We start from the raw sequence: 23,740 nt of genomic DNA on the forward strand, positions 1-23,740 counted from the left end.
ATGGGCTCCAGACGAAGCAATAACATCCTGAGTGGATGCTGATTGCTTTCCTCTCTGACTCAGGAGATGCCCTTTAGGGATAAAAGAGAAAGTTGGAAAGGTGGAAAATGGGCGTAGAAGTATCAAGTTCAGCTTTGTATGCTGAGGAGTGGTGCCCTGGGAGTCAATATAATTTCTAGTAAGGCTATATTTCATGCAGATTTTGCAGTTGTAGCCAGTCTGCATGATGGGTTGAAATGAATCAAAATAACTCGTCTCTTGAAGGGAGCATGCTCCTTTGTTCAGGCAGCGGGGTGATCTTCATAAAGCCTCACACAGAGGAGACATTATGTGCAAATGGAATGTGTAAACAAATGAGAAAATTTTGTTGTTTCTGTCAATGATTTTCTTCCAATTGTATGGGTCGGTCTCCCACAAAAATAATTAAGGACCAAAAAAAGATTATAATGTACACCCTTCCCAAATTAAGGGCAATAAAAATATTGTAATGTGTTCTTTATCTGTTAACAATACTTCTTGATATGATCTCATCCCCAGTGATTGGATTGTGAGTACACAGAAAGCCTAAGGTGAAAAAAATAAGGTCAGGGGTATTTGTTTCCTTAGTCATTTTGATGGTTTAAGGTACCAAAGGAGGTTGAATTTCACATACAGTCCAAAGAACAGGCTTTCATTTGACCTAGGACACAGTGGAAACAATTTGGGATAATTTTAAAAGGAAAAAAAAAAAACAACCCAAACTTTTAAGAGAGTACTCATCCTCTGCTCATCTTAATTAAAGATAATACTTAAATTCAATTAATAAATTAATTAAAATTGAATTTCTGGGTAGTCTATCTAAAGACTACCCATACCAGAGTTCCTTTGACTGGTTTTTGTGCTCAAGGTCAGATGTCCAATAAGGTATAAATGAAAAAGTGAAAAACCAACCCATGCTCTACGTAACCTTTGGGGCATTGTTTTTTTAAAGCCACACCTACAGAAAGACTTGCCTACTTGCCATCTGGAATTCACATTCTGCGTAACTATTTATAATCCATATTCTGATTATTGGCCCTCGGTCATACATTTTGTCATCTTAAGTCAGAATGGACCACATACCTTCTCAGGCATGAATATTTTAACATCTTTTTCAGCCCCAAAAGAACCTTTATTAGATGCATTTGCCTAGGACTGATAGAGTCACAAGAAGCAGATCTGCACAGTGTCTTTTCATATCCTGGTGGCACCCAAATGGGAACTAATAGACCTTCCCACAAAGGTTGCTGAGGTTCTTGGACAAAAGTGAATTTCTGTTTTTACTCTCCAGCATAGTTGGGACCCAGGGTCATGCTAAAATGGGATTTCCAGAAGAACAGAAATTAGCTATTTACCTCTTAAGCCTTTGGGGGGGAAAATTCCATTTCATTGAATAATGGCAGATTAAACATGTCAGTGTTGTTCCGTTTCTGCTTTATTAATGATTTAATATATCTGCAAAGACCTAATAAATTACAGAAAAAGCTTATAATATGATCATTCAGACCATTTTTGTTTGTCAGGTACTTCTTTTTCATAGACTGTTATTTGTTCTAAGAAAATATTACGTTAAAATAAATCATCAGTCTTTGTTTTTCTGTTCTGTTCTCCCTTAACAGAACAATAAGAAACAGATTCCCTTTTAACAAATTTTCTTTTTTAAAAAATGGAATGTTTCTATAAAATATTAACGAATAATGAAACAGATATACAAGCAGACTAATTTTTAAAAATATGAAAGTTGGATTTATTCTCTAAAACATAAGACTCTCTTAAGACATAAACTATTTTATATGAGTTCAGAGTCCCCTATTACCTTTCTAGCAAAGATCATTACTCATCCAAGGTGACAGTTTTTGCAAGTCTTTTTATACAAAATATGTATTTTTGTAATGCTGCATGTTGCAAATGAATATAACAGAACATAATCACTTAACAAAGAAAAAAAATTCTTCCATTTGCCAGGCAGACAAGTTTATTCATGACTGGCATGTGTATGTCTGTGGGTACATTTGTGGTCTTAGCCTAGTAATCGTCATCTACCCTGTACCATACGAGACCTTTCCCCTAAGTTTACTGTGTAAGTGGTTCAGCAGAGACCTCATGAAGGCGGTCTCAGATCTGAATCTACAGGAAAGGATGGAAAACTTGAAGGAGAGTCACACTCAGAACATCTCCCAGGTGGTCCCTGATGTTTGCATTAGAGGCAGCATAAAGAAATCCTCTTCTAGGAAGTCCCCGTGGTTACTGGGTGAACTTATATTGTCCTACATAGTGACATCTCCTAAGTGCACGTCTGAGCCTTCACTTCTGTCTGAGCCCTGGAGCTTTATACCGAGTGCCTGAAGGATGTCCCCATCTGGGATATTTCAGATCATGCCTAAAACTCAATGCATCCCTTTCCCACCACTCCAGTGTTCCAAGTCTCACCATCCACAGAGTTGCCCAAGCGAGAGGTTTGATGAGATTCAGCTGCAGAAACCAACCATCCTGATTTGTCCAAAACTTTCCCTGGTTTCTCACTGAAAATCCTTGGAAACCCTTCATCCCAGGCAAACTGGGACAATTGGTCATTGTGGGGTCAACTGAAATGCTGCCATCTTCCCGACTCCACGTGCAGTCAATCACCAAGTCCTGTCAACTCCAGTTCCCTTTGAGATCTCTCAGCTCAGCCCACTTCTCTTTACTCCTACAACTTCAGGTCGGGGCCAGGCTACTTTTGCTTCTCTCCTGGGCTGTCACGGTCCTTCCCTGCCTATTTCACAGCACCACTCCTGTCCCATTCATCCACTGTCCCCACTCCAAGTGGAGCGACCTTTCTAAAGAGCAAATCTGATCGCTCACAAGTGCACATGCACGTTCATGCACACCGTGTGCACACGCACATACACACGCTTACACTGTAGCTTAAACCCTTTGGGTACATCCACTTTGCCTTCAGTGGAAACCTACTAACACCTGGTTGTGTCATTTGAGGCCCTTCATTATCTGATCTCTGCTTAACTTTCTGCCTCTACCTCTCACTGCTTTCTGTTTTTTCTTTTTCTACCTTTACCAGTTCATTCTATAATAAAGAGTACAGATGAAGGCGTTCATAGGGCAAGGTCCAGAAGGGTCCCTGTGGAGTTGGGGGGTGTATCACCCTCCTGGTGTGTGGATGCATTTTCTCATACTTTAGAGATTTCTATGGAGACCTTACGCTTTATTCGTGATTTGGTTATGAACTCAAACTCCAGTTCGTCTCCCCTCCCTGCGGGACGGAGATGAGGCTGGAAGTTCCAAGCTGCTCATGGCTTGATCTTTCTGGCCACCAGCCCCCGTCCTGAAGCTATGCCAAGATGCCCACCATCTCATGGCTTGCTTCCTCTCTGATTTGGGCTGAATTGCTGCAGGTTTTCTCAAAGGCCATGCTCATTCTTGCCTCTGAGCCTTTGTGGACGCTGCTGTCACCACCCGGTTTCTTCTTTCCTTTGTAGCTTAGCATTTGCCCTTTCCCAGGGACCAAGCACCAAGACACTTTCCTCTAGGAGGCCTATGTGACATTCCTGCCACCTGTTGCGTAGTTAGATGACTCCTCTCTGGGCTCCTGCAGTTCCTGCTGCTTGTCTTCATCAGAGCACAGATCCCATGTAATCCAGTTGCCATTTGGCTTGCTGTGTCGCCAGGAGACTTTAAGGGCAGGGCCTTTTTTGTCTTTTTGTCACTGGTCCTAGCTCAGAGCCTTGCACCTGTAGGTGCTCTGTAGATAATTTATTAACAAAGGCGTCCAAGAGCTCTAGGCCTGGGAGAGGGGACACCAAGTTCCAGTCCCTGCTCTTCCATTCCCAGCCCAGTGGACTTTCTCTGGGCTTCTGTTTTCTCATCTATAAACTGAGCATTTTGGTCTGATGACTAAGGGAGTTTCAGCTCTGGCATTATGATCACACATTTCTTCATTCACTAATTATTCTAAATAAGAAGGAGTAAGCAAACAGTCTCAGAATGGGACTGAGCATGGGAGCCAGAGCATTTACTGTGGTGAGATTCTAGTTGGATTACGTGTCTTCCAACATTTGGGGCAAAGATGCTATTGTAAAATTTTATTTTCGGTTCCAGCAGAAATGAGATCCTTTAAATGCTGCGAGGCAGCTCCCTTTAATGCGCAGCCCCTGTTTTGGTAGATAAATCCAATCCCTTCATTGGCTTCAGCGAGGAGATGCATGTGTGAACTCACACAGTAATTGGCAGTTTAGGGTAACGCTCTGACAACATTAGTACAGAAGTCCACAGCGTGTAATTTTTCTTGGTTTGGCTTTTTCTCAATAGGCTGACAAAATCTTGTTGCCCTTTGAGGCAACGTAAAAGGAAATGAATGCCCAAACCATCTGTCTGGACAGGGCTTGTTGCAGAACTCGGTCTCTACACCTGTGCTGGGGGCCACACGTCGAAAGTTGGCAAACATTCAGGTCTCCCATCTGCGAGAGCCTCTTACCATCAGTCTCAGTGGCTGTCAAAGGACCGTAGATTATGGGTAAACATTCTATATTTGTTTATTCAGTGGTTCTTACGGGATATCCTTACCATGTGCTAGGCACTGTTCTAGTTGCTAGAGAACCCGTTGGTAAATGAGATAGACACGGTTCCTGTTCCATGGCATGTATATCATATAAGGGGCCACAAACAATAAATGAGCAAATAGATGAATCACAGTGGCACTTGGTGACAAGCGCTATAAATGAAGTAAAACAGTGCAGTGACAGATGGCTGGGCAGTGTCATGGGCAGGGGGGCGAGCTGACATTGGCTGTCACAGAAGGAAGAGTTCACAAAGAGGCAATGTGTGAGCTGAGGGCTGGGTGTCAGGGAAGGGCAGCCCTGCAGGATCTAGGGGCCGAGTGTTCCCAGGGAAGAACCAGCAAAAGCTGCAGCCCCAAGGCGGGAGTGATAGAATGTTCCAGGCGCAGAGACCAAACACCAGCAGGTGATGCGGCAGATGTGGGCAGGGTGGATTACAGAGGTTTACGGCCATCACGGAGTTGCGACCTTATTCTCAGGCCAGTGGGGAGCCATTGGAGGGCTTCAGCTGAATCCATCATGGCGTATGTTCCTTAAATGTCTGCCCTGGATGTCTAATGGAGAATAATGGATTGTAGGAGGTGAAGAATAAAAAGGGAGACCTGGCGGGAGGCTATTGTGGTCACCAAAGCTAAAGATGCTGGTGCCTTAGGGGATGGGGTTGGGGGAGAGGAGCAGAAGTGGATAGATGTGGGGTTATATTGGACATGGAGTCTACAGACCTCGCCCATGCTTTGGATATAGGAGTTGAAATAGGAACCAAAGACAATCGTGGGTTTTTGGATCGCGAATCATCTTTAACACAAGTGGATAACAGTGCTGTTCCCACTAAGACAGGAAAGCCAGGAGTGGGAGGGGGAGGGGTCCAGTCTGGACCATACTGAGGTGTATCAGATACCCAGGTGGAATTGTGTGGAGGCGGTTGGAAATATCCTTAATATTGTTACATTTAAGTAGACCTGTTGGTTTTTGGCCTAATACATGTTAGACACTGATTTTATTTTTAACTGAGCATTGCTTTAGCTATAGGTAGCTCAATGTAGTACTGACAGTTATATAGTTGAAACCAATAACATTTGCCTCTTGGTGCTCATGTCTTCCTCTATATTCCCCTGAACTACTTCATTAGCTGATCAAGAAATTCCAACGCAAGGAAACTTGTGTCAATATCTTTGAACACTCCTCTTACAGTACCTACTTTCAAGTGTGAAAAAAATCATGTTATTGGATAAAAGGGAAAGAGAAGGTCCATTTCTTGACTAGTGTAGTGAGGGGCTATATTACAGACTGGTCATTTCTACCCTCTGAAGCCATTTTCATTAGATATGTGTTTTGTCTGTTTTTAACTCACTGTGTATTGAGCAGGGGCAGGTGTGTGGAGTGGGTATGCCAGTGCTCCTGGTGAAAGCTGTCTAACTCTCCTGTCAAGAGTGTCCGTGCCAGCCATCATTCCATCCCCGTGCACATAGTTTTGCATCTTTCTTGTCCACAAGTCCTACTTCTAAAAGCATTTGACATTAGAAAGATATGTATCTACTATTGTCAGACTCTCTGTTAACCATACGTAGGTGTTGTGTTTAACAAAGAGGAGGAAGAAGGAAAAGAATGACAGTGTAGACTATAATGGGGGGTGGATAGGTTTCTACCAATTTGGGCTGAAACCAATAATAATGGTGTGTTGCTCTTGGAAAGAGGTCCACAGTTTGTGCTGGGGGAGGGAGAAATACTATCTCTCCTCTTCTAGACTCTGGGAGCCACGGCATATGTTCCATGGAAAAAATAAGCCACCATCCTGCCCTCAATTGCACTGGGAGGCGCAGGGAGGCAGCCACGGGGCTGTCCTGGTGCTGGTGTCAGGGCCCCAGCAAGCCAGGACAGCAGCTGATTGGCACATCCCTGCATTCGTTCTTTCCGGTGGTATCTGCTAGGGTCTCGTGTAGTGGAAGCATTGGAAGCTGCCACCCTGGCAGTCATACTGATTCCCAAGGATGGCTTTTTGGAAGTGGTAGAGCAATGAGAGACTTTGAAGGCCAGGGAGGATGTTTCTGAATGGAGAAGAGAAAGGTGTTCCAGAGGTCAGAGGCAGCAAACCAAAAACTGCAGAGTCCAAAGTGAAATGATTGGATGAAATAGGGATCGTTGACAAGTTCATGAACTACTGTGGTAAGCCAGTGACTTCTGAAGTTACATTTGGCCAGACAGGCTCCATTCGTCTGTGGTCAGCGGATGGAGGGGACGGTTGGCACCACTCCATGGGATGGTGGTTGGTGTCCCACCAAGCAGCGCTGCACTAAAGAAAGTATAGGATCCAACAGGTCTCTGTCTGGTAATAATTTCCCCAGACATTCCTATTGCTGCACATCAGTGACTGTTCAACATCTGGTTTTTTTACTATTGCATAAAGTTTCATTTTAGTTTCTGACTGTGTAATTCAGATTTTCTAAATGCTTCACATTCTTCCTCCTTTGCAAGCAGCTGGAATGGGCAGGTTGCCTATTTCTAGGGGGATGATGGCTTTGTCCGTGTTGGACCTTAATGGTTCCATTGGACTCTCATGATGGATGTTAAAAGCAGATGGATTTTGTTTATATGTTGAGGAATGCATTATGACCCATGCCTATATATCTAGGGCTAAAAAGAACTACAAGGGTGAGCCTAAAGTAAGATTCCAAAATAAATCACTTTTGAAGGTTTTGCTTTCATTCCTCTGAACAGCTCAGTAACTGAGAGAGCTCAACAATTTTGCAGTGAGCATGTGTTTGTGTCCTTGGAGGGAACTGGGGAGACAAGTAGAGGATGAACCAAAGCAGAAAGGCTACTAGTAATCAGATGGCTTAGAGACATTTATTAGATTTTTTTTAAAGGGTAGGTTTTGGTAACATTGGAAGCATTTTTAAACATATTTAAAGAGCCTGTGTCTGTAGCAGTCAACATCAAATTTATCGATTAATTTTCTGTTTTGGTTTCTCCTACCAAAGGTCTCATTTATATGATTTAAGGAAGTTTGAGACTCAATTCAATATGTTGTTTTTTAAACATTTATGTGCATATGTATGTATGTATAAGTAGTATATGGTTACCTGTCATCAACATTTATTATGTATCTACTAGTTGTTGTCTTGCTACTACTGCTTGTTTCCGTAAATATCTCATTTAATCCTAACAACAAACCTATAAGTATTAATAATTATTCCCACTTTAGAGGCAAGGAAGCTGAGATTTTAGGGCATTAGGTGAAGTGACTTTCATAAGTTATAAATGGCAGACCTGGGTTCAAACTAGTTGAATGGCGCCAAGACCTGAGCTGTCTTGCTTTCATCTTCCTTCTTTATTAATTGCTACTTGTGCAGAAGTAAAAGGAACCCAGACACAGCCAGTGTTTACGTGCACAGGGACATCTGAGTTTCAGGCTGACTAAGCTTCACCTACTAGAACCCTGGTCAGGAAATTCAGCAATCACGCTTGCTGTGCTGTCCAGTGTCATAGCTTCTAGCCACAGATGGCTATTTGAATTTCATTAGATTTCAATGAAATTAAAAATTCAGTTCCCCAGTCGCCACCAGCCACATTTCAAGCACTCAGCAGCCACCTGTGGCCAGTGGCTCTATATTGGATGGCGCAAATATGGGACATTTCTGTTATCACAGAAGGTTCTATCGGACAGCACTGCCAGAGACTTTGTTCCAATGGACTGAATTTTTTTTCTTCTGTGATGTCCGTTGACAAGTGATGGACATTCGGCCTGACACGACAGCTCCACTCTCCCGTGTTAATGCCGCGTGTCTGTCAGTATCCTTCACGGTGTGCTCACTTTTTCTTCCAAGGAGGAAGTTGGCCGGATATGGAAGATGGAGCTGCTCAAAGAATCGGATGGGCTGGGAATTCAGGTTAGTGGAGGCCGAGGATCAAAGCGCTCACCTCACGCTATCGTTGTCACTCAAGTGAAGGAAGGAGGTGCCGCTCACAGGTGACTAGATAACTCTCCCCATCTCTCTGCCTCCTGTCCTCCCCTCCCCTTCCCCGGGTGCTAGCATTCTTCCACGTGGTCAAAGCCCTGGTAATTACAGTTCATAACGATTATGGTGGAGCCCAGAAGGAAACCAGGCGGGGGCGGTTCTAATTAAACACATCTCTGAGCACAGGAAGTGGTTAATTGCAGAAGATATTCCAGGCTGTTCCAAACCATGAAAGAGAGATTGGATCTCTTTCTAGTCTAGTTTGAGTTTGAAGTGAATGTTATATGTTCTAACTTTTGGGAAGCTGGTACTAAGACAACATAGAGTTATTTATTGAATATGCTGCTGAGCAGAACACCACATTCCTGACATCTTAACTCCCATTCAGACTTGACTGATAACTTGGGGAAAGTGATTGGTTTTAAGTGTGACCACAGTTCATGCACTGGGGCTTCACTTGTCAGGTCCCACAGGATTTCACACACACTTAGTAGAGACATGTCATGCAGATGTGAAAGGGAAAGTGAATGTGAATTTTTCTCCTTGTGATCTGAAAACAATTCATACTTCAAAACTTTTTTAATTTGTGTAATGGTCTGAAGGAGGAAGAGGGAGAGTGTTTAGACTATGTGTAAAAACCATTATTTATTTGGAGTATGAAGGATGTAACTATCCCAAAATGTCAGGCATTCTCTTGCCTGCTAGCTAATTGCTTCCACATACATAGGGTGTCTATTATTTGCAAGGCAAGGTGAGGCGTGTACGTATGTTGCACACACACATATATAGTTAGGTGTACGTGGGAGAGTTTCACTGATGGAAGGAAGTGATCATCTTTTTCCTAGTCCGGAATTTGGTGTTCAGTCCGGGTACCCTGATTCTAAGGAGGATGTGACAAACCAGAGCAGTATTGGCCAAGATTGACAGGAGATTGACATGCATGTCTTATGAGGTGTAGTTGAAGGAGCTGGAGGGTGTTTAGTCTGAAGAATGGAAAAGCCAAGAGGACCAGGGCACAAGCTACCAAAGTCTTTACGATGCTAATAACTAAAGTAGAGATAAGATTAACTGCACTTGTCAGTTATCTGGATGGCAGTAATTATTGAAGGGTTAAGACTGTAAGTGGATTTTACCCAGAAGAGCATTATTAAACTTCCCAAATGATACATGCTTTAAGGAACTCCTGTCAGGTAGCTATTTTCCCATTAATCACAGGTCTCAGGTTCTAGTCTGTGTTTGGCAAGTTGGCAATTGGGAAGTTCCTGTGCCCAGAGACAAGCTTACATAGAACTGTTCTTGTCCGTTTTCCATCTGAGCCGTTTCTAGTGGGTCTCATCATTTTGTTTGTCTTTCTCAGCCTGGAGTTGTGTGTGTGTGTCTTGGCCTCTGGGGTGTATGAGTCACAGGACATTCTAGCTATTAGAGAGATGAGAGAAATGGAATCACAGAGGGAAATAGGAAGAGGGAGGGAGATTGTTTTGATGTTGTTGTGGAGAGGTAAACCCAGGGACACTGGCCAGAACCATTGGATTCTTTATTTCTGAATCTCTCTCCTCCCATGAGGAGCATCTCCCTTCTCTCACCATTCCAAGCAATTAGCAGGGCCCTTAGCATTTTTCTGCTTCAGAGATTTTCGAAGGACAGAGAGCAGGGGCTTTCAGAAGTCTCTGGTGCCTCCTGTCATCTGTTAAAACCTAAACTCATTCTGAGAAACCAGTGGCAGAATTTTTAAAAAAGAAAAAGAAAATCTAAATGCATAGAAGAGATTATGATGCATGCCCTAGAGCAGGGGTCCTCAAGCTTTTTTAAACAGGGGGCCAGTTCACTGTCCCTCAGACCGTTGGAGAGTGCGCACTGTGGGCCCAGGACTAGTCAGCTGCTAAAAAGAACAGACAGCCATGGCAAAAACACCCAGAGGGCTGGATAAATGTGCTAGGCGGCCCACATGTGGCTCACGGGCCATAGTTTGAGGACTCCTGCCCTAGAGGAAAGAGAATAAGAAAGAAGCTGTTGAAGGTAGGGAGAGGGAGGGAAGGACGGCAGGAGGGAAGGGAGTTGATTCATTGGAAGAAGGTAAGGGAAGGAGTCTACAGACTGGGGAGAGACACAGTTGGTGAAGCATGGTGTGTTGGAGACAGGTGTGGGTTCCATGGTAGCACTCTGGATGCTGATACGAAGCAAGGTGTGATGGAACTTTAGGATCAGGGTCCCTCCACCTCCTTGGATTTCCAATCCCATATTTAACAATCTCTGGCTCCTTTGGGATTATGGGAGACCAGACCACTGGAGGCTCTGTTGGAACCCACGGGACTGTTGACCCGCCATGACTGAAGGGGCCCAGTGCTGTGGCACAGGCACCACCCAGAGCCCTGACCCACCCCCAGGTGGACAGTCCCACCAATGGCTGAGTCTCCCGCCAGCCCAACGGGAAGGAAGCTCAGAATCAGCCATAATTAAATTTAAGAGAAATGAAGAAACAGAAAATGTTTGTGCAACCATGTTTGTAGTCCAGGTCTGATACCTACAACAACAGCAAATTAGGCAGTTTAATTGTCCGGGTTTTTTTTAATTCATCAGTCTGCTTATGAAGCTTGGCTGTAGGGACCCAAGGATGAAAAAAGTGCCAAGAGACTTATCCTCAAGGTCCTTAACTCTGTTGAGAGTACATACATAGGTAGGGTAGCATGAATCACAGGTGCCCCAGAGGAGATCTGGTCAGGCTCATGTCACCTGGGAAGGGGGCAGTGGGTTAGGAAAGGATTGCTCATGGGCTCAAGATGCCTTTGCTCTATCTGAGCTTAGCTCATGGCTCGGCCCTGTGCTGATGACTCTGTCTTCCAGCAGGATGCCAGGTACAATTAATAAAACAATGTCTTGACCCTCCAAAACTCTGGGGTCTTGGTTTCTCTGTCACCACCTCCACCCGGATGGGAGTCTCACTGACACTGATGCTGGATATGGTGGTAACATAAGAACCTGCTTATTACTAAGCCACCACCTGAAATCATGAGCTTTCACTCCTGTAGTGGGAGTCTGGACACGAAGGATAAAGCAGTCCCATCCCAGACTGTCTCTGGTGGTCACTATTCCCTCTTTAGCCCGATTTTATCTGTCCCTTCTCATGACTTCCCTAGCTCCAGGAAAATGTCCCTTCTTGGGCCCAGAATGTCTTGACCAGGGATTTTTTTCCCATCTCCATTTCCTCAGGGATGGCAGATTGTCCTTAGGAGATGAGCTGCTGGTGATCAATGGTCACTTACTGGTCGGGCTCTCCCACGAGGAAGCTGTGGCCATTCTGCGCTCAGCTACTGGGATGGTGCAGCTGGTGGTGGCCAGCAAGGTAGGTCGTTTTTGTTTTGTGTTTTAATATTCATAAAGGTGGTGGTGAATTTGGATTTGAGGCCCACCCCCACCCCCATGCCACACACAGATGTGTGTGCACTTGCACATTTACCTTGGGCCATTTCAATAGCCTTGATTCTACAGGGCAAGGCCACACGGAGGCCCTTAGCCAAAGTGCATTTAAATTGCTTTCCTTTAAGAGTTTTGTGTTTTTTTTATTTAAGAGACAGGGTCTCACTCTGTTGCCTAGGCTAGTGTGCAGTGGTGCTATCGTAATTCACTGCAGCCTTGAACACCTGGGCTGAAGCAATCCGTCCACCTCAGCCTCCTGAGTAGCTAGGACTACAGGTGTGCACCACCACGCCCAGCTCCTTTTTAAATCTTTTGTAGAGACAGGTCTCCTTATGTTGCCTAGACTGGTCTTGAACTCCCGGCCTCAAGCCATCCTTCCACCTTGGCCTCCCAAAGTGCTGGGATTACAGGGATAAGCCACCTCACCTGGCCCCTTTAAGAGTCTTTATAGATATATGTTAGGGGTTAGAGAAGAAACAACAGGACTAAGGAGAGGTAAGAATGGTAGAGTGGAAGGGAAGACAATGTGGAGAGAGCAGCAGCTGTCCCAGGGGAAACTGAGGGCAGATGTGGAAGTCTAGGCAGCAGGGCAGGGGGAGAGAGGGGCGCAGGGCTGTACACGTAGGCCTCGGGCCCCGAGTGTTGGGGCTGGAGGAAGCTTCGTGAATCCTGCTTGTCCAGCCACCATCCTGCCTGGCCAGGTACCATCCGCCTTTCTTCCTCCCCAGTCTTACAAATGGGACAGTGAGGCAGAGCTTCCTCGGCCGGCTACTCTCTGGCAGAGGCCACCGTGCTATCAGTAGTGCCAGGATCCGGGCCCTTCATCTCCGTCCACTGTCTCGCAGCTGCCTCCTCTTCGCGGTTCTCCCTTCTCAAGGTCCAAAGTCCCCAGGTGGGGACTTCCGTCACCCTCGCCCCCCAAGTGTGTGGACACAGAGCCCATGTTCTGGGCCCCGGCATCTGCTTTCTCTAAGGCCACAGGGCTCCACAGCTGTGGCGGGGAGGAGGCGTGGACCTGTCTGTGTCTGAGCTGTTGTCTTGCGCTGTTGGGGACACTAGGAAAGAGCCGGTGTGACCGAGGGGCTAGCGAAGGCTTCGTTCCAATCCTGGCCTCGAAGGATCGGGCTGAGGCCACACCGGTCTTGCTTGGCCCTTCGCAGTGTGACGCTCGCCGGTACGGGGGATTCCTTGTCATTATCCCTGCTGTTTTGAACCCGATGTCTGCAGGTGTTTATGTATTTTCCCTCTTAGATTGCAAGAAGAGTTGCCAGTTTTTGGAGTGTTTAACAAATACATTAGAAGAACATTTTGAGCTATCTGAAAAATCTGCTTTCCTCTCTTTGTACCTTTTACCCCAAACCCTTGACCTAGACTCTCAGGCCTCCAGAAAGAATATTACAGAGCCTTGCTGCAGGCTTGGCAGGAGGAGTAGCTGTCTCAGTCCCTGGAGGCAGGTGTTGAGCCATTTTTCCTTCCTTGGCCCTTCCCCGCTCCCAGAGATACCAAGGGGCTCCCTGGGGACTTCTCTTGAGTCCCACGAGTGCCATACCCATCTTCAACCAGATGCAGGGGTCCTCAAACTTTTTAAACGGGGGGCCAGTTCACTGTCCCTCAGACCATTGGAGAGTGCGCACCGTGGGCCCGGGACGAGTCGGCTGCTAAGCAGGACAGGCAGCGGCAGCAAAAACACCCGGAGGGCTGGATAAATGTGCTAGGCAGCCCACATGTTGCCCGTGGGCTGTAGTTTGAGGACGCCTAAACCAGAGCGTCTGCCTGTGGGCTGTCTGTGTCCCCTCACGGGGCATGGGAAGGGGAGAGCAAACCCCAGGATTTTCTCTGTCAGCTGGCGAATTCCACAAGCAGGGAGATGCTGCAAGAGAAGGACAAACAAAAGCTCTGTTTGCTAGAGGTAGCAGGAGCTCCCGAGCCTCATCGGGTCCTATACACACAGGCACGTGTCGGCCGAGAACGCGCATTCTGTGTGCACAGCCCGCCTCCCACGGTCTGTGGCTGAGCAACGTGGGTTTCCGCGCAGGAATTGTATCGTGTGCCACCAGACCTTCCTTTCTACGCTGACTTCTTTCTCCTGCTAGTTTGGAAGATGGTGAAGGGGACAGTTTTTCTATGTCAAGCGATTATCCACAAACACTCACAAAAAAAAACACACAGCACAAGATAAAAACAAAACAGCGAGTGACTGAGGCACATACACAGGACTTTGAAAACCAATTCTTGGATAGTGGCTGCTCGCTGGTGTCACACACTGACTTAAAGGAAGAATGAGCACGACATGTACCAACACGACAGGTGCCCGCCACGTGCTTTTTTACCAGTTACCTCATTTAATTCTTTAAAAATCCCCTGAGACAGGTATTAGTCCTTTTCATTCAAAAATGGAATTAGGCCGGGCGCTGTGGCTCACGCCTGTAATCCTAGCTCTTGGGAGGCCGAGGCGGGCGGATTGCTCAAGGTCAGGAGTTCAAAACCAGCCTGAGCAAGACCCCGTCTCTACTATAAATAGAAAGAAATTAATTGGCCAACTGGTATATATATATAAAAAAATTAGCCGGGCATGATGGCGCATGCCTGTAGTCCCAGCTACCCGGGAGGCTGAGGCAGAAGGATCGCTCGAGCCCAGGAGTTTGAGGTTGCTGTGAGCTAGGCTGACGCCACGGCACTCACTCTAGCCCGGGCAACAAAGCGAGACTCTGTCTCAAAAAAAAAAAAAAAAAATGGAATTAAAATGCGAGTGGTTACTCACCTGGCCCCAGGTCACGTGGCAGCAGGCTCCAGAAGCCGGTTTTATCCTGAGTCCACTGGACTCCGCAAGTCATGCTTCTGCACCTGCACCAAGCTGCCCTTTATGCAAATGAGATGTGACGGACACCAGAGCCAGTGGTATTAGAAAAAGATAATGTGCTCCTGCCAGAGGCTTTGACTTTTTGGGACACTTGCTGGGGTCCTTGTGGAGCTAGCAGCATCTAGGAACCACAGAATGTGTGTCCGTTCAAGTTCTCAGTCCTCTGGCTCTTGGGCATCTGTACCGAGCTACAGTCCTGAAGCTGACCCCAACCTCAGAGCAAAGTGACACCTTTCACTTCGCCCAGCATGCTCCATTCACAGTCCGACAGTAACCGACTACAGCACGGCTGTTTTTCCTGAACTTCATCTATACCATCCGGGGCACTTATCCATGTAGGATTAAAAAGCAGCCTCAATCTTTAGGCACCTGACATCTTTTCCTCTTGTTTATCCAACAAAGCAAATAGTCCACGGGCTTCTTTGCTGCCTTCATATTTGCAAGGATGGAGGAAGCTTTTTGAGTTGCTGAATATGAAGAAAAATAAAAATGTAAATTTTGTTATAGGTGATAGTCACCTTGTCACAAACTTTAAGGCATTGTTTTGGAACGAGAGCAGTTACTTTCTTGCAGAGAGATGTCTCCTGTTTCCACACAAGCCTGTTGTTTCCTTATATAGTAGGAGCTCCGAAAGTTTTTGTTGAATGAATGAACTCAGAATATCCAAGTTAGTTTTTCTATTCCTAGAAGCAAGACAGAGCTTATTGCTTACTTTTGTTTTTTCCCCACTCTTGGTGTTTATTAACAACAGTATATATTTATTATATCTAACATAGATGACCCCCCAAAAATACAGAGGGTTGAAAAAGAACATGACATTTTCGTAATACCACCAATAGTGCTATCCATTAACTCGTGTGTCCTTCCAGCTGGGAACGTGTGTGTGCACGTGCGTGCAACACACACACACACACACACACACACACACACACACACATCTTCTTTTAAATGGAATCAAACACAGGGAGACAGAGTGCACCCTGGAGGCGGTCCCTCAGTGCCAGCCCAGCCCTTTAAAAGCTCTGTGTCTTCGGCAACCTGTTACTTCTCCCTAAATCTTAGTTTTCGTATCTGTACAATGAGAACCAGCAACTACCTCATGAGGATGTTAGGGAGATTGCACGAGCTTGTAAAGGGCCCCGAGCAGTGCCCGCCTTTATGGTTATCGCATAGTATTACATCTAGTTTATTGTTATATATGTTATTCATATCATGGCTAATACATACTGTTTTAACCTGCTTTTTTCCCAGTAGCAAGCATACTGTGAGACTCTTTCCACGTCAGGAAGTCCATTTCTGCAGCACATCATTTGTAATGACCCTGGAGTAGTCTGTCCTGTAGCTGCTGTGCAATTTACTCACCAGTTGGAATCTTTGTTTTTCGTCTTTTTTAACTCTTTTTCTGTTAATAGTCTAGCAGAGTTGACATCACAGAAGAGGACTGAACTCACTTTGTATTATTTAATAACCCTTTCTTCCTTTCCTTAGGTAAAGGCTAGCAGTATACTATTCACAATTACTGGCCTAAAATGAATTATCTTCAGGCACCTTGAAGGTGAAACCAGCATCAAACTAGTAACAAATGTCACTGTCATTGGGTGCCAGCCCACTAATATTTAGTAACATCTGTTATTTAAGATGGGTCATTTTTTTTGATCCACTTTTCTATCCTCAAGCAACATGATGATTAAAACTTTCTCTGTGTTTCTCTCCTTGTAGAGGTGGCTGGTGTGAGAAAACGAAGAGAGAACAGATTTCTCTTCTCTTTTTGCTGGCCTTGGATCAGCTGTGCAGCCCTGACCCCTTGCCTGGGGGTCAAGCGCTGTGGCATTTCCCAGTTGGGACTGTCAGGAGGTCTAAATGATCTCACCTGCACCCCACAACTTACTCTGGCCTTAACTGTTCAGAAGGACAAAGGGCTGTGCTAATGAAGCCCCCTTTACAGTTCAACCTAAATGGAGTCTGATTGCATGTATTTTTGTTGACCTTTAAGAGTTGATCAAGGGCCACTTTCATTAAAAAGACATTATCTGTCTCCACTTTGGCATTTTGATTCAACAAGCAACCCAATCTCTTTCTAATAAGCATATGCTGGGGGGGGGGGGCGGGGGAGACAAGGATATCTGGGGTCTGGACTAGGCCTGGGCACACAGACGAGTCACTGCAAGGAAATAAAAGCAATGGTCAATGACATTAGAGAAGAAAGGGAGGGCAAATGGAATGCCTCCTGAGATGATCCAGGAGGGCTTTCAGAAGGACGAGATGCTTAAGCTTTGCCCAGGTAGGCCTCCGTCATGACACAAGGATGATCTCAGCAGAGGGAGCTGCTGCTGGTGGAAAGGGCAGTGGGCAAAGGAGAGCCCAGAGGGTTTGGACGGCAACAGGACTAGAGTAGAGGGTGTAGGTTGGAGAAGGGGGTGAGTTTGGAGAGCTGGGCAAAGGCCAAATCTCTATGATGCTGACCTGCCAATGAGGGAGTTTAGATTGTATCCTGAAAGCAAGACACGGGAGGCTGCTGAAGGATCTGAAGTTTGGGGAGCTTGGATTACCCCGAGAAACAGTGACCTAAGAAACACACATTCTTAAGGGAAAAAATGGTTTGTGCTTAAATTGGGCACACGATCCTGACATTTGAGGTAACCTTGCCAATGCACAGAGCACGTGGTCCAGACGGTGTTTGGATTGGGAGCACGCAGCTTGACTCTGCCAGGTTGGCTTCAAGAACTGGTTGGTACCATGGCATAATTCATGATGGGCCTTTAATTGTGTCCCCACAGGAAACCTCTGCAGAGGACCTCCTCAGGTTAACATCTAAGAGTTTGCCTGAGCTGACCAGCTCCATAGAGGACGTGTCCTCTTGGACCGACAACGAGGACCAGGAGCCAGACGGAGAAGAGGACGTAGGAAGCGGCCCGTCTTCCCTCCGGGGGGCGGTAAGTGTGCCTCCGGGTTCCCAGGCTGTCTGCTGGAATCATGTTTACTTGAAGACGTGAGTGCCAAGATCACAGGATAAATGCCCGAGACTGTATGATAGAGACCAGCATGGGAAAGGAGCACAGCACATTCTATTTATGTTTTTCTCAGAATCTTCTGGAAAAAAATCTGTGATGGTGATGCTTTTAAGAAAAAAATTGAAACTGTAAACAAGATAAGAAAGCAACTGGGTATTGGTTCTTAGTGTATATCAATTTCCAGCATGCCTTATAATATATACAAGGATTTTGTTGGTACATCTTGATAGTGTGCTTGAAAAATACTATTAGTGACTTTAAACTTAGACTGAGAGATTTCTAATTGAAGGTGAAACATTACAATAACACAAAAAAACCACCCAGGCAAAGTTGTGTGGAATATGTCTTCCAAGTTTCGTCACACCAGGACTCCCCACGTGGCTCATAGCTCTTCCTGAAACAGGGACTTCACAGTGTGCTCTCGTGCTGCCCGGCACACACAGAGCCAAGGGGCTTTTGGTTAACCGGTTGCAGTGTGGCTCTGTGGTCCCCTCCTCGTATCCCAGATCTGAAAGACTTGTCATTTTTAGTGTACTGTCGTTAGCCCTTGTTCCCTATGCAAACAGCTATGGAGCAGGCACCTTCTTTCTGCCATTTCAAACCCCTTAGTCTTTCCCACCAACACTGAACCTAGGCAGCAGTGGGTGAATGCTGGAAAAATAGTTTTGCTTATAATAAGGCCTTAGAAGATAAAAAAAAAAATGCATGTCATATTTACCATTATTTGAGAAAAATACATTACTTTGAGAAAAAAATGTTGCTTTTCCTCCTTCCTTTTGTTTCCTAGAGATGCAGAGCCACCAAGTATGGTTGTGTAGGCTTTTATATTTATTATAACAGTTTTCTGAAAGAACTCTGTGCTCTGTGTTGGCACAGAAGTTACCCTCTGCCCCTTGTTTTCCCTGGGACATGAAGTGAGTGGGATGATGCAGCTGTCCAACTAGCAGACTTTCAACTCCTGCCCCACTCCAGCACTCTGATCTATTCTAACCAGACGGCTTTTGCTAGCAGCTCTCCAGCCCGACGCCAGCTCGTGGAGTTCCCTATGCTCTGTCCCCTCCCACGCTCACAGTCCGCAGGGCTCTGCTGTGAACAGGATCCTGCTGCTCAGCAGTTGTGACCCAGGACATCTCAGCCAGCCTTCAGTGGAAACCCAGAGGAGCTCAGGGCCTTACAGAGAGGAAAACTCTTGGCACATCTGCACCCCCTCTGATAAAGCCCCTATTTACAGCTGTTGATGTAGCACAACAGCTCTTTGTGCAGAGGTGACAGTTACATACTTTAAAAAAAAATAAAATAAGTCATATTCTCTTGCAAAAAACTCCAAGGGATCATTTAATTGCCTGGGAACTTTTTTTTTTTTAATCTTCATAACCTTTAATTTAACAAAACATTCTTATACATCATGCCAAAACTATGAACAACAAAAGAAAAAAATAAATTAGACTTTATCAGAATTAAAAACTTTTGTGCATCATAGGCACTATTAAGAAAATAAAAGACAACTCACAGAATGGTAGAAAATATTTGCAAATCATATGTCTGATAAGGGACTTGCATCTAAAATATATAAAGAACCCTTATTACTCAATATAAAAGTTAAATAACCCAATTAGAAAATGAGCAAAGGATCTAAATAGACATCTACAAGAGATATATAAATGGCCAATAAGCACATAAAAAGATGATTGACATCAGGAAAATACAAATCAAAACCACAATGAGACACCGCCCATCTCCAGTGAGAATGGTGCCTAGGAACTTTTTATATGAAATACTGCTCTAATAAGTGACCTATTACTTATATTAAATATATTTCATGTTATATATTAGTGATTTTTATTTAAGTTATACTTTAAACTGACAATTTTTGTAAATTATAACTTATAATTTAAATCAAGTTATGTAATTTGATGCATAATTTAAATGAATTTTTCTGATTACAAAAGTGACATTTCACTATATAAATGTTTTTGAGCAAAAGAAAAAAAATTCCAAAGACAATATAAATCACCCACAGTCCTACTATTCAAAGATAGCCATCTTTAACATTTTGCCATGGCTTTCTAACTGAATTTTTTCCGTAAGCCCATGCATGTTTTTAATTGACCTTGTTTTAATATACTTATGAAACTTGCTGTGGTCTCAATGATAAAATCATAAAACATGTCCCTATTAAAGGGTCTTCTGAAATATGATTTATGATGGCTAATATAACATGAAAGTGCCATCATTTGCTTCACCAATTTACTACCCTCAATTCTATTTACATCAGTCACATATATATCCAGGTTTTTTTCAAAATGATAATTCTGTACAGAACATCTTTGCCCATATATCTCTGTGCATTATTTTTTATGATCTTTCCTTAAATAGCTCCTAATAGTAGAAACTACTTAGGCAAAGGTTCTCTCCAGAAGGGTTATACTAACTCACACCTGCAGCAGCCGCCAGTTCCCGTCCTCACCGATAACATCATCTGAGTTTATTCATTAATCACACATTGTTCTAGGACTTTATTTTTGTAGTTTTTCCAGAAGCATTTCAGTGCATTCTGTCATAACGCACTTTATTTGGGAAACTTTAGGTTGCCTTTAAGGAGAAGCTTATGACTCAGCTCTATTTTGCCACAAGTATACATGTTGTCTGTGCTGTATTTCTGGGTTTCTCCTCATGTCACCCCCAGCTCTTACAGATCCTAAACCCATTATCATCCTTGGAGAAACCAGAACAGATCCTACTTCGACAGTTCTCCCTTCTCGGTGCCTGCGACACCACCTCCCCTGGCCTCCCTTCCTGCCCGCCCAGTCTCAAAGCACTCACAGAGGAGGGGACCAGGGCTGCTTGCCTGGCCTCCCCCGGGGCCTGAACACTCTCCCTTTCTTGGCCATTCTCCTGAGCTCTCCCGGCAGCCCGGGAGGACCAGGCCTGAGACTCAGCCCTGCAGGGGGCGGGATGTGGGGGCAGCCAGTACAATCTACCCGCTCTGCCCTGCTGTGCCTAATAAAGGTGCTGAATTACTGGGAAAAAAAAAAAAAAAGTTTTTTCTTTTTTTAGTTAATACCCTCACAATCCAAGATTCTTTGTTTTATAATTTTATAATTTTATAAAAACAAAAGAACCACTTAAACGAAAGAAACCCAGTACTGTTTTAATCAGCTAAGTCACAAAGCCTCTTATTTCACAGATGATGATGATTAAACCTGCCGCCAGATTCCGCTCAGACATTGGCTATTTTTGCACCTGTAAGTCATGGTGTGTTCCGAGCTGTTAGGCTGAGCAGAAGTAATACAGATGCTCAGGATCTGCCACGAGGCTCCTTATGATTTATTTTTCATGGCTACAATAAATAGCAAGGAGATTTTCCTTTCAAAAAGCGCCATCCATGCTTAGAATAAAACCATATGGTGAACATCGAGTCCGAGGAGTCCAGGCAGGGAAAAGAGAGAACGGGTGACACTCCGCAGTCACTTGCATGACTGCCATCCACCTCAGTGAGGTCTGGCCTCATTGACGGGGCTCACTCCCCACCGCCCACCCCCACTGTCACCGCCACCACACCGAGGACTGAAGACCGCCACTTCAGACCGGAAGTCTAGCCCCTCCCCCACACCGCCTGTGGCCTTGCTCCACCTGGGTGGCCACAGGTGGCCATTCCTCTCGACTCTCTTCACTTGCCTTCTGCTCTGCAGTGACAATATTTTAAAGAAGAATCTGGCCATGTCACTTAAGCATTTAAAATAATTCAGTGGCTCTCAATCACCCCGAGGTTAAAACCAACTCCTCCATGTGGAATACTGTCAGCCCCGGACCGGTGGCGCCACCTTTTTCTCCTATCTGCACACCCAAGGGGCTCTGCGCATGCGCACACGCATGCCCCCTGCTGGCGGTGTGAGTCTGCGGGTTCCTGCTCCCTGCTTTGTGCCTTTGCACCTGCTGTTCCTCCTGCCTGGAATAGCTTCTTTTTCTCCTGGCAAGATGCTTGGCGACCCAGCCCAGAGGTCACTCTTCCCCTTAAGTAAACCTTTCCATGATCCCCAGAGTGATCTGAGCTGTGCTCTGCACTTGCATAGCACTGTATGTGTTTTTCTGTCATGGTACTTGTCCTCTTGGCTTCATGTTTTATCTTTGGTCCACCTCTGTCTTCCTTCTTAGACATTCACATTTCAAGGGCAAGGACCATGATGCCTTAAGCATCCCTCTATCCTTAGGACCCAGTGCAATGCCTGGGATATGAGAAGGAGTTGGAGGGACAGATTCTCCTGTGATCTGTCACTCCTTGACCTCTTCCAGCCCTCCCCTTGAAGCTTACCTGGTTCTCTTATCCTAAAGGCACAAGCCTGGGTCCCTGAGCCTCTGACTCTTCTGATTCACAACTCCTGCCCCCAGTATGTGCCCTCCCTGGGCCCTCTCCATGTCCTCTTCAGAGGATCTGTCCTCTGCTGCCTCCACCAATTAAGGTGTCAGCAGTCAGGGCACTCCAGCATATCAGGATCTGGCCTTGCCACCAACTGGAGAACAAGGAAGAACAATTCTTGTCCCGTGGCCAGTTGAGAGTGGCCCTTCTGGGTGGTGCAGCCGAGTCCTTAGCCCCAGGAAGACAGTGACCCATAATTCCTCCCTGCATGCTAAAACCCCCGCGGAAGGGAGGGAGAGCAGATGTGGAAAGCAGGAGGAATGGCTTTGCTTTGAGGTGCACTACACATGTGCCCCCCTCTTTGGTTCTCTAAGTGCTGCAATTCCATTCAAGGACCAAAGAAGTGCTAAGCTCTCTGTGAAGTTGCCTTCTGCTTGAAGCATCTGGTCACCTCTCCTTCTCCCAAAGCTGCTAAGCCGTCCTCCTCTGGGCACTTGTAATCTGCTCCTCTCCATTTAATACCGCTTATCTCTTTGGGTAAGAAAAGGAAATACTGAAAGGTTTTAAACTTTTGCAGTCAGGTGTACCTCTTTGGGCTGCCTGTATCCAGTGAAGTATGTTGTAGTCAACACATACTCATGACATATTGCTTGATCATAAAGCTATCTGTAGAGCAGTGGTTCTCAAAGTGTGGTCCCTGGACCAGCAGCATGAGCATCACCTTGGAACTTGTTAAAAATACAGACCCTCAGGTCCCCTCCCAGTTTTTGTTGAATCAAAAACTCTTAGGGTGGCATTCAGCAATCTGTTTTTAATAAGTCTTCCGGGTGACTTGGGCTCAGGCTAAGGCTTGAGAACCCATGTTGTAGAGTTTTTCGATAAAACAAGTGGCGCATGTGTTGTTATTACTGGCTGTCCAACAAAGTGTGTGTCTTTTCTCAAGTGTAAACAATTAGAGTTCCTCTGAAAAATAAAAAATGGGACTTCTCAGGAGAAAAAAAATCCATGTTCTAGCCTGCTGAGAGAGTTAGTCTTTTTAAAACGAAGAGAAGAGGAATAGTTTTAGTATAACAGGGTGTGAAATGGGTGATGTGTATGAATAAGTGATTGGGAACCTATCTCCCTTTTCCTATTTTTAACAACAGCAGGAAAAAAAATGAAAGTAATGGTTGTCTTTGCCAAATCTGCGATTGTCAAAGCTCAGCTAGGAAGAGCTTGTTTAGCGCATCAACCAGGAGACCTGTATCCGGCTTCCTTTGGCATCAAGGGAATCGGTTCTAATGTTTTTGGAATCATAAGTTTGGGAAACTCCTGAAGAACTTGTGAGCAATTAGGGTTTTAGAAGGAATAAAGGATCTTATCTCTCAAAAAGAAAGAAGAACAAAGCTGAACCTTACGATTCTGTGAGTCTGATATAGGTGATTGATTCTCAGTTGGTGGAACTGTCATGGGGTTTGAGAACCTGGAAGTCCATACCCTCAAGGGTAGATACTAATCCTATGGAAAGGAAGGAGACAGCCTCTTGTGTTTTATTTGGATTGAATAATTGGTAAAATGTCTACTGTTTCCAG

General features: G+C 45.1%; 1 protein-coding gene across 4 annotated transcripts in view; it reads left to right on the forward strand.

Annotated features, from left to right (window-relative positions):
- Nucleotides 1-23,740, forward strand: part of PDZD2 (PDZ domain containing 2) — a 369,690-nt gene that overhangs the window by 272,981 nt on the left and 72,969 nt on the right. For 2 of the 4 annotated variants that reach the window (XM_012738435.3, XM_012738441.3), the window contains 3 exons: nt 8,396-8,538; nt 11,735-11,867; nt 17,579-17,734. In XM_012738435.3, coding sequence (XP_012593889.2) covers nt 8,396-8,538; nt 11,735-11,867; nt 17,579-17,734 — 432 coding nt within the window. The remainder of the gene's footprint in view (nt 1-8,395; nt 8,539-11,734; nt 11,868-17,578; nt 17,735-23,740) is intronic. The other 2 variants (XM_076007958.1, XM_012738438.3) reach the window with 2 other exon arrangements.

The sequence above is a fragment of the Microcebus murinus genome, chromosome 11, assembly GCF_040939455.1.
Source record: "Microcebus murinus isolate Inina chromosome 11, M.murinus_Inina_mat1.0, whole genome shotgun sequence".
Classification (NCBI taxonomy): Eukaryota; Metazoa; Chordata; class Mammalia; order Primates; family Cheirogaleidae; genus Microcebus; species Microcebus murinus.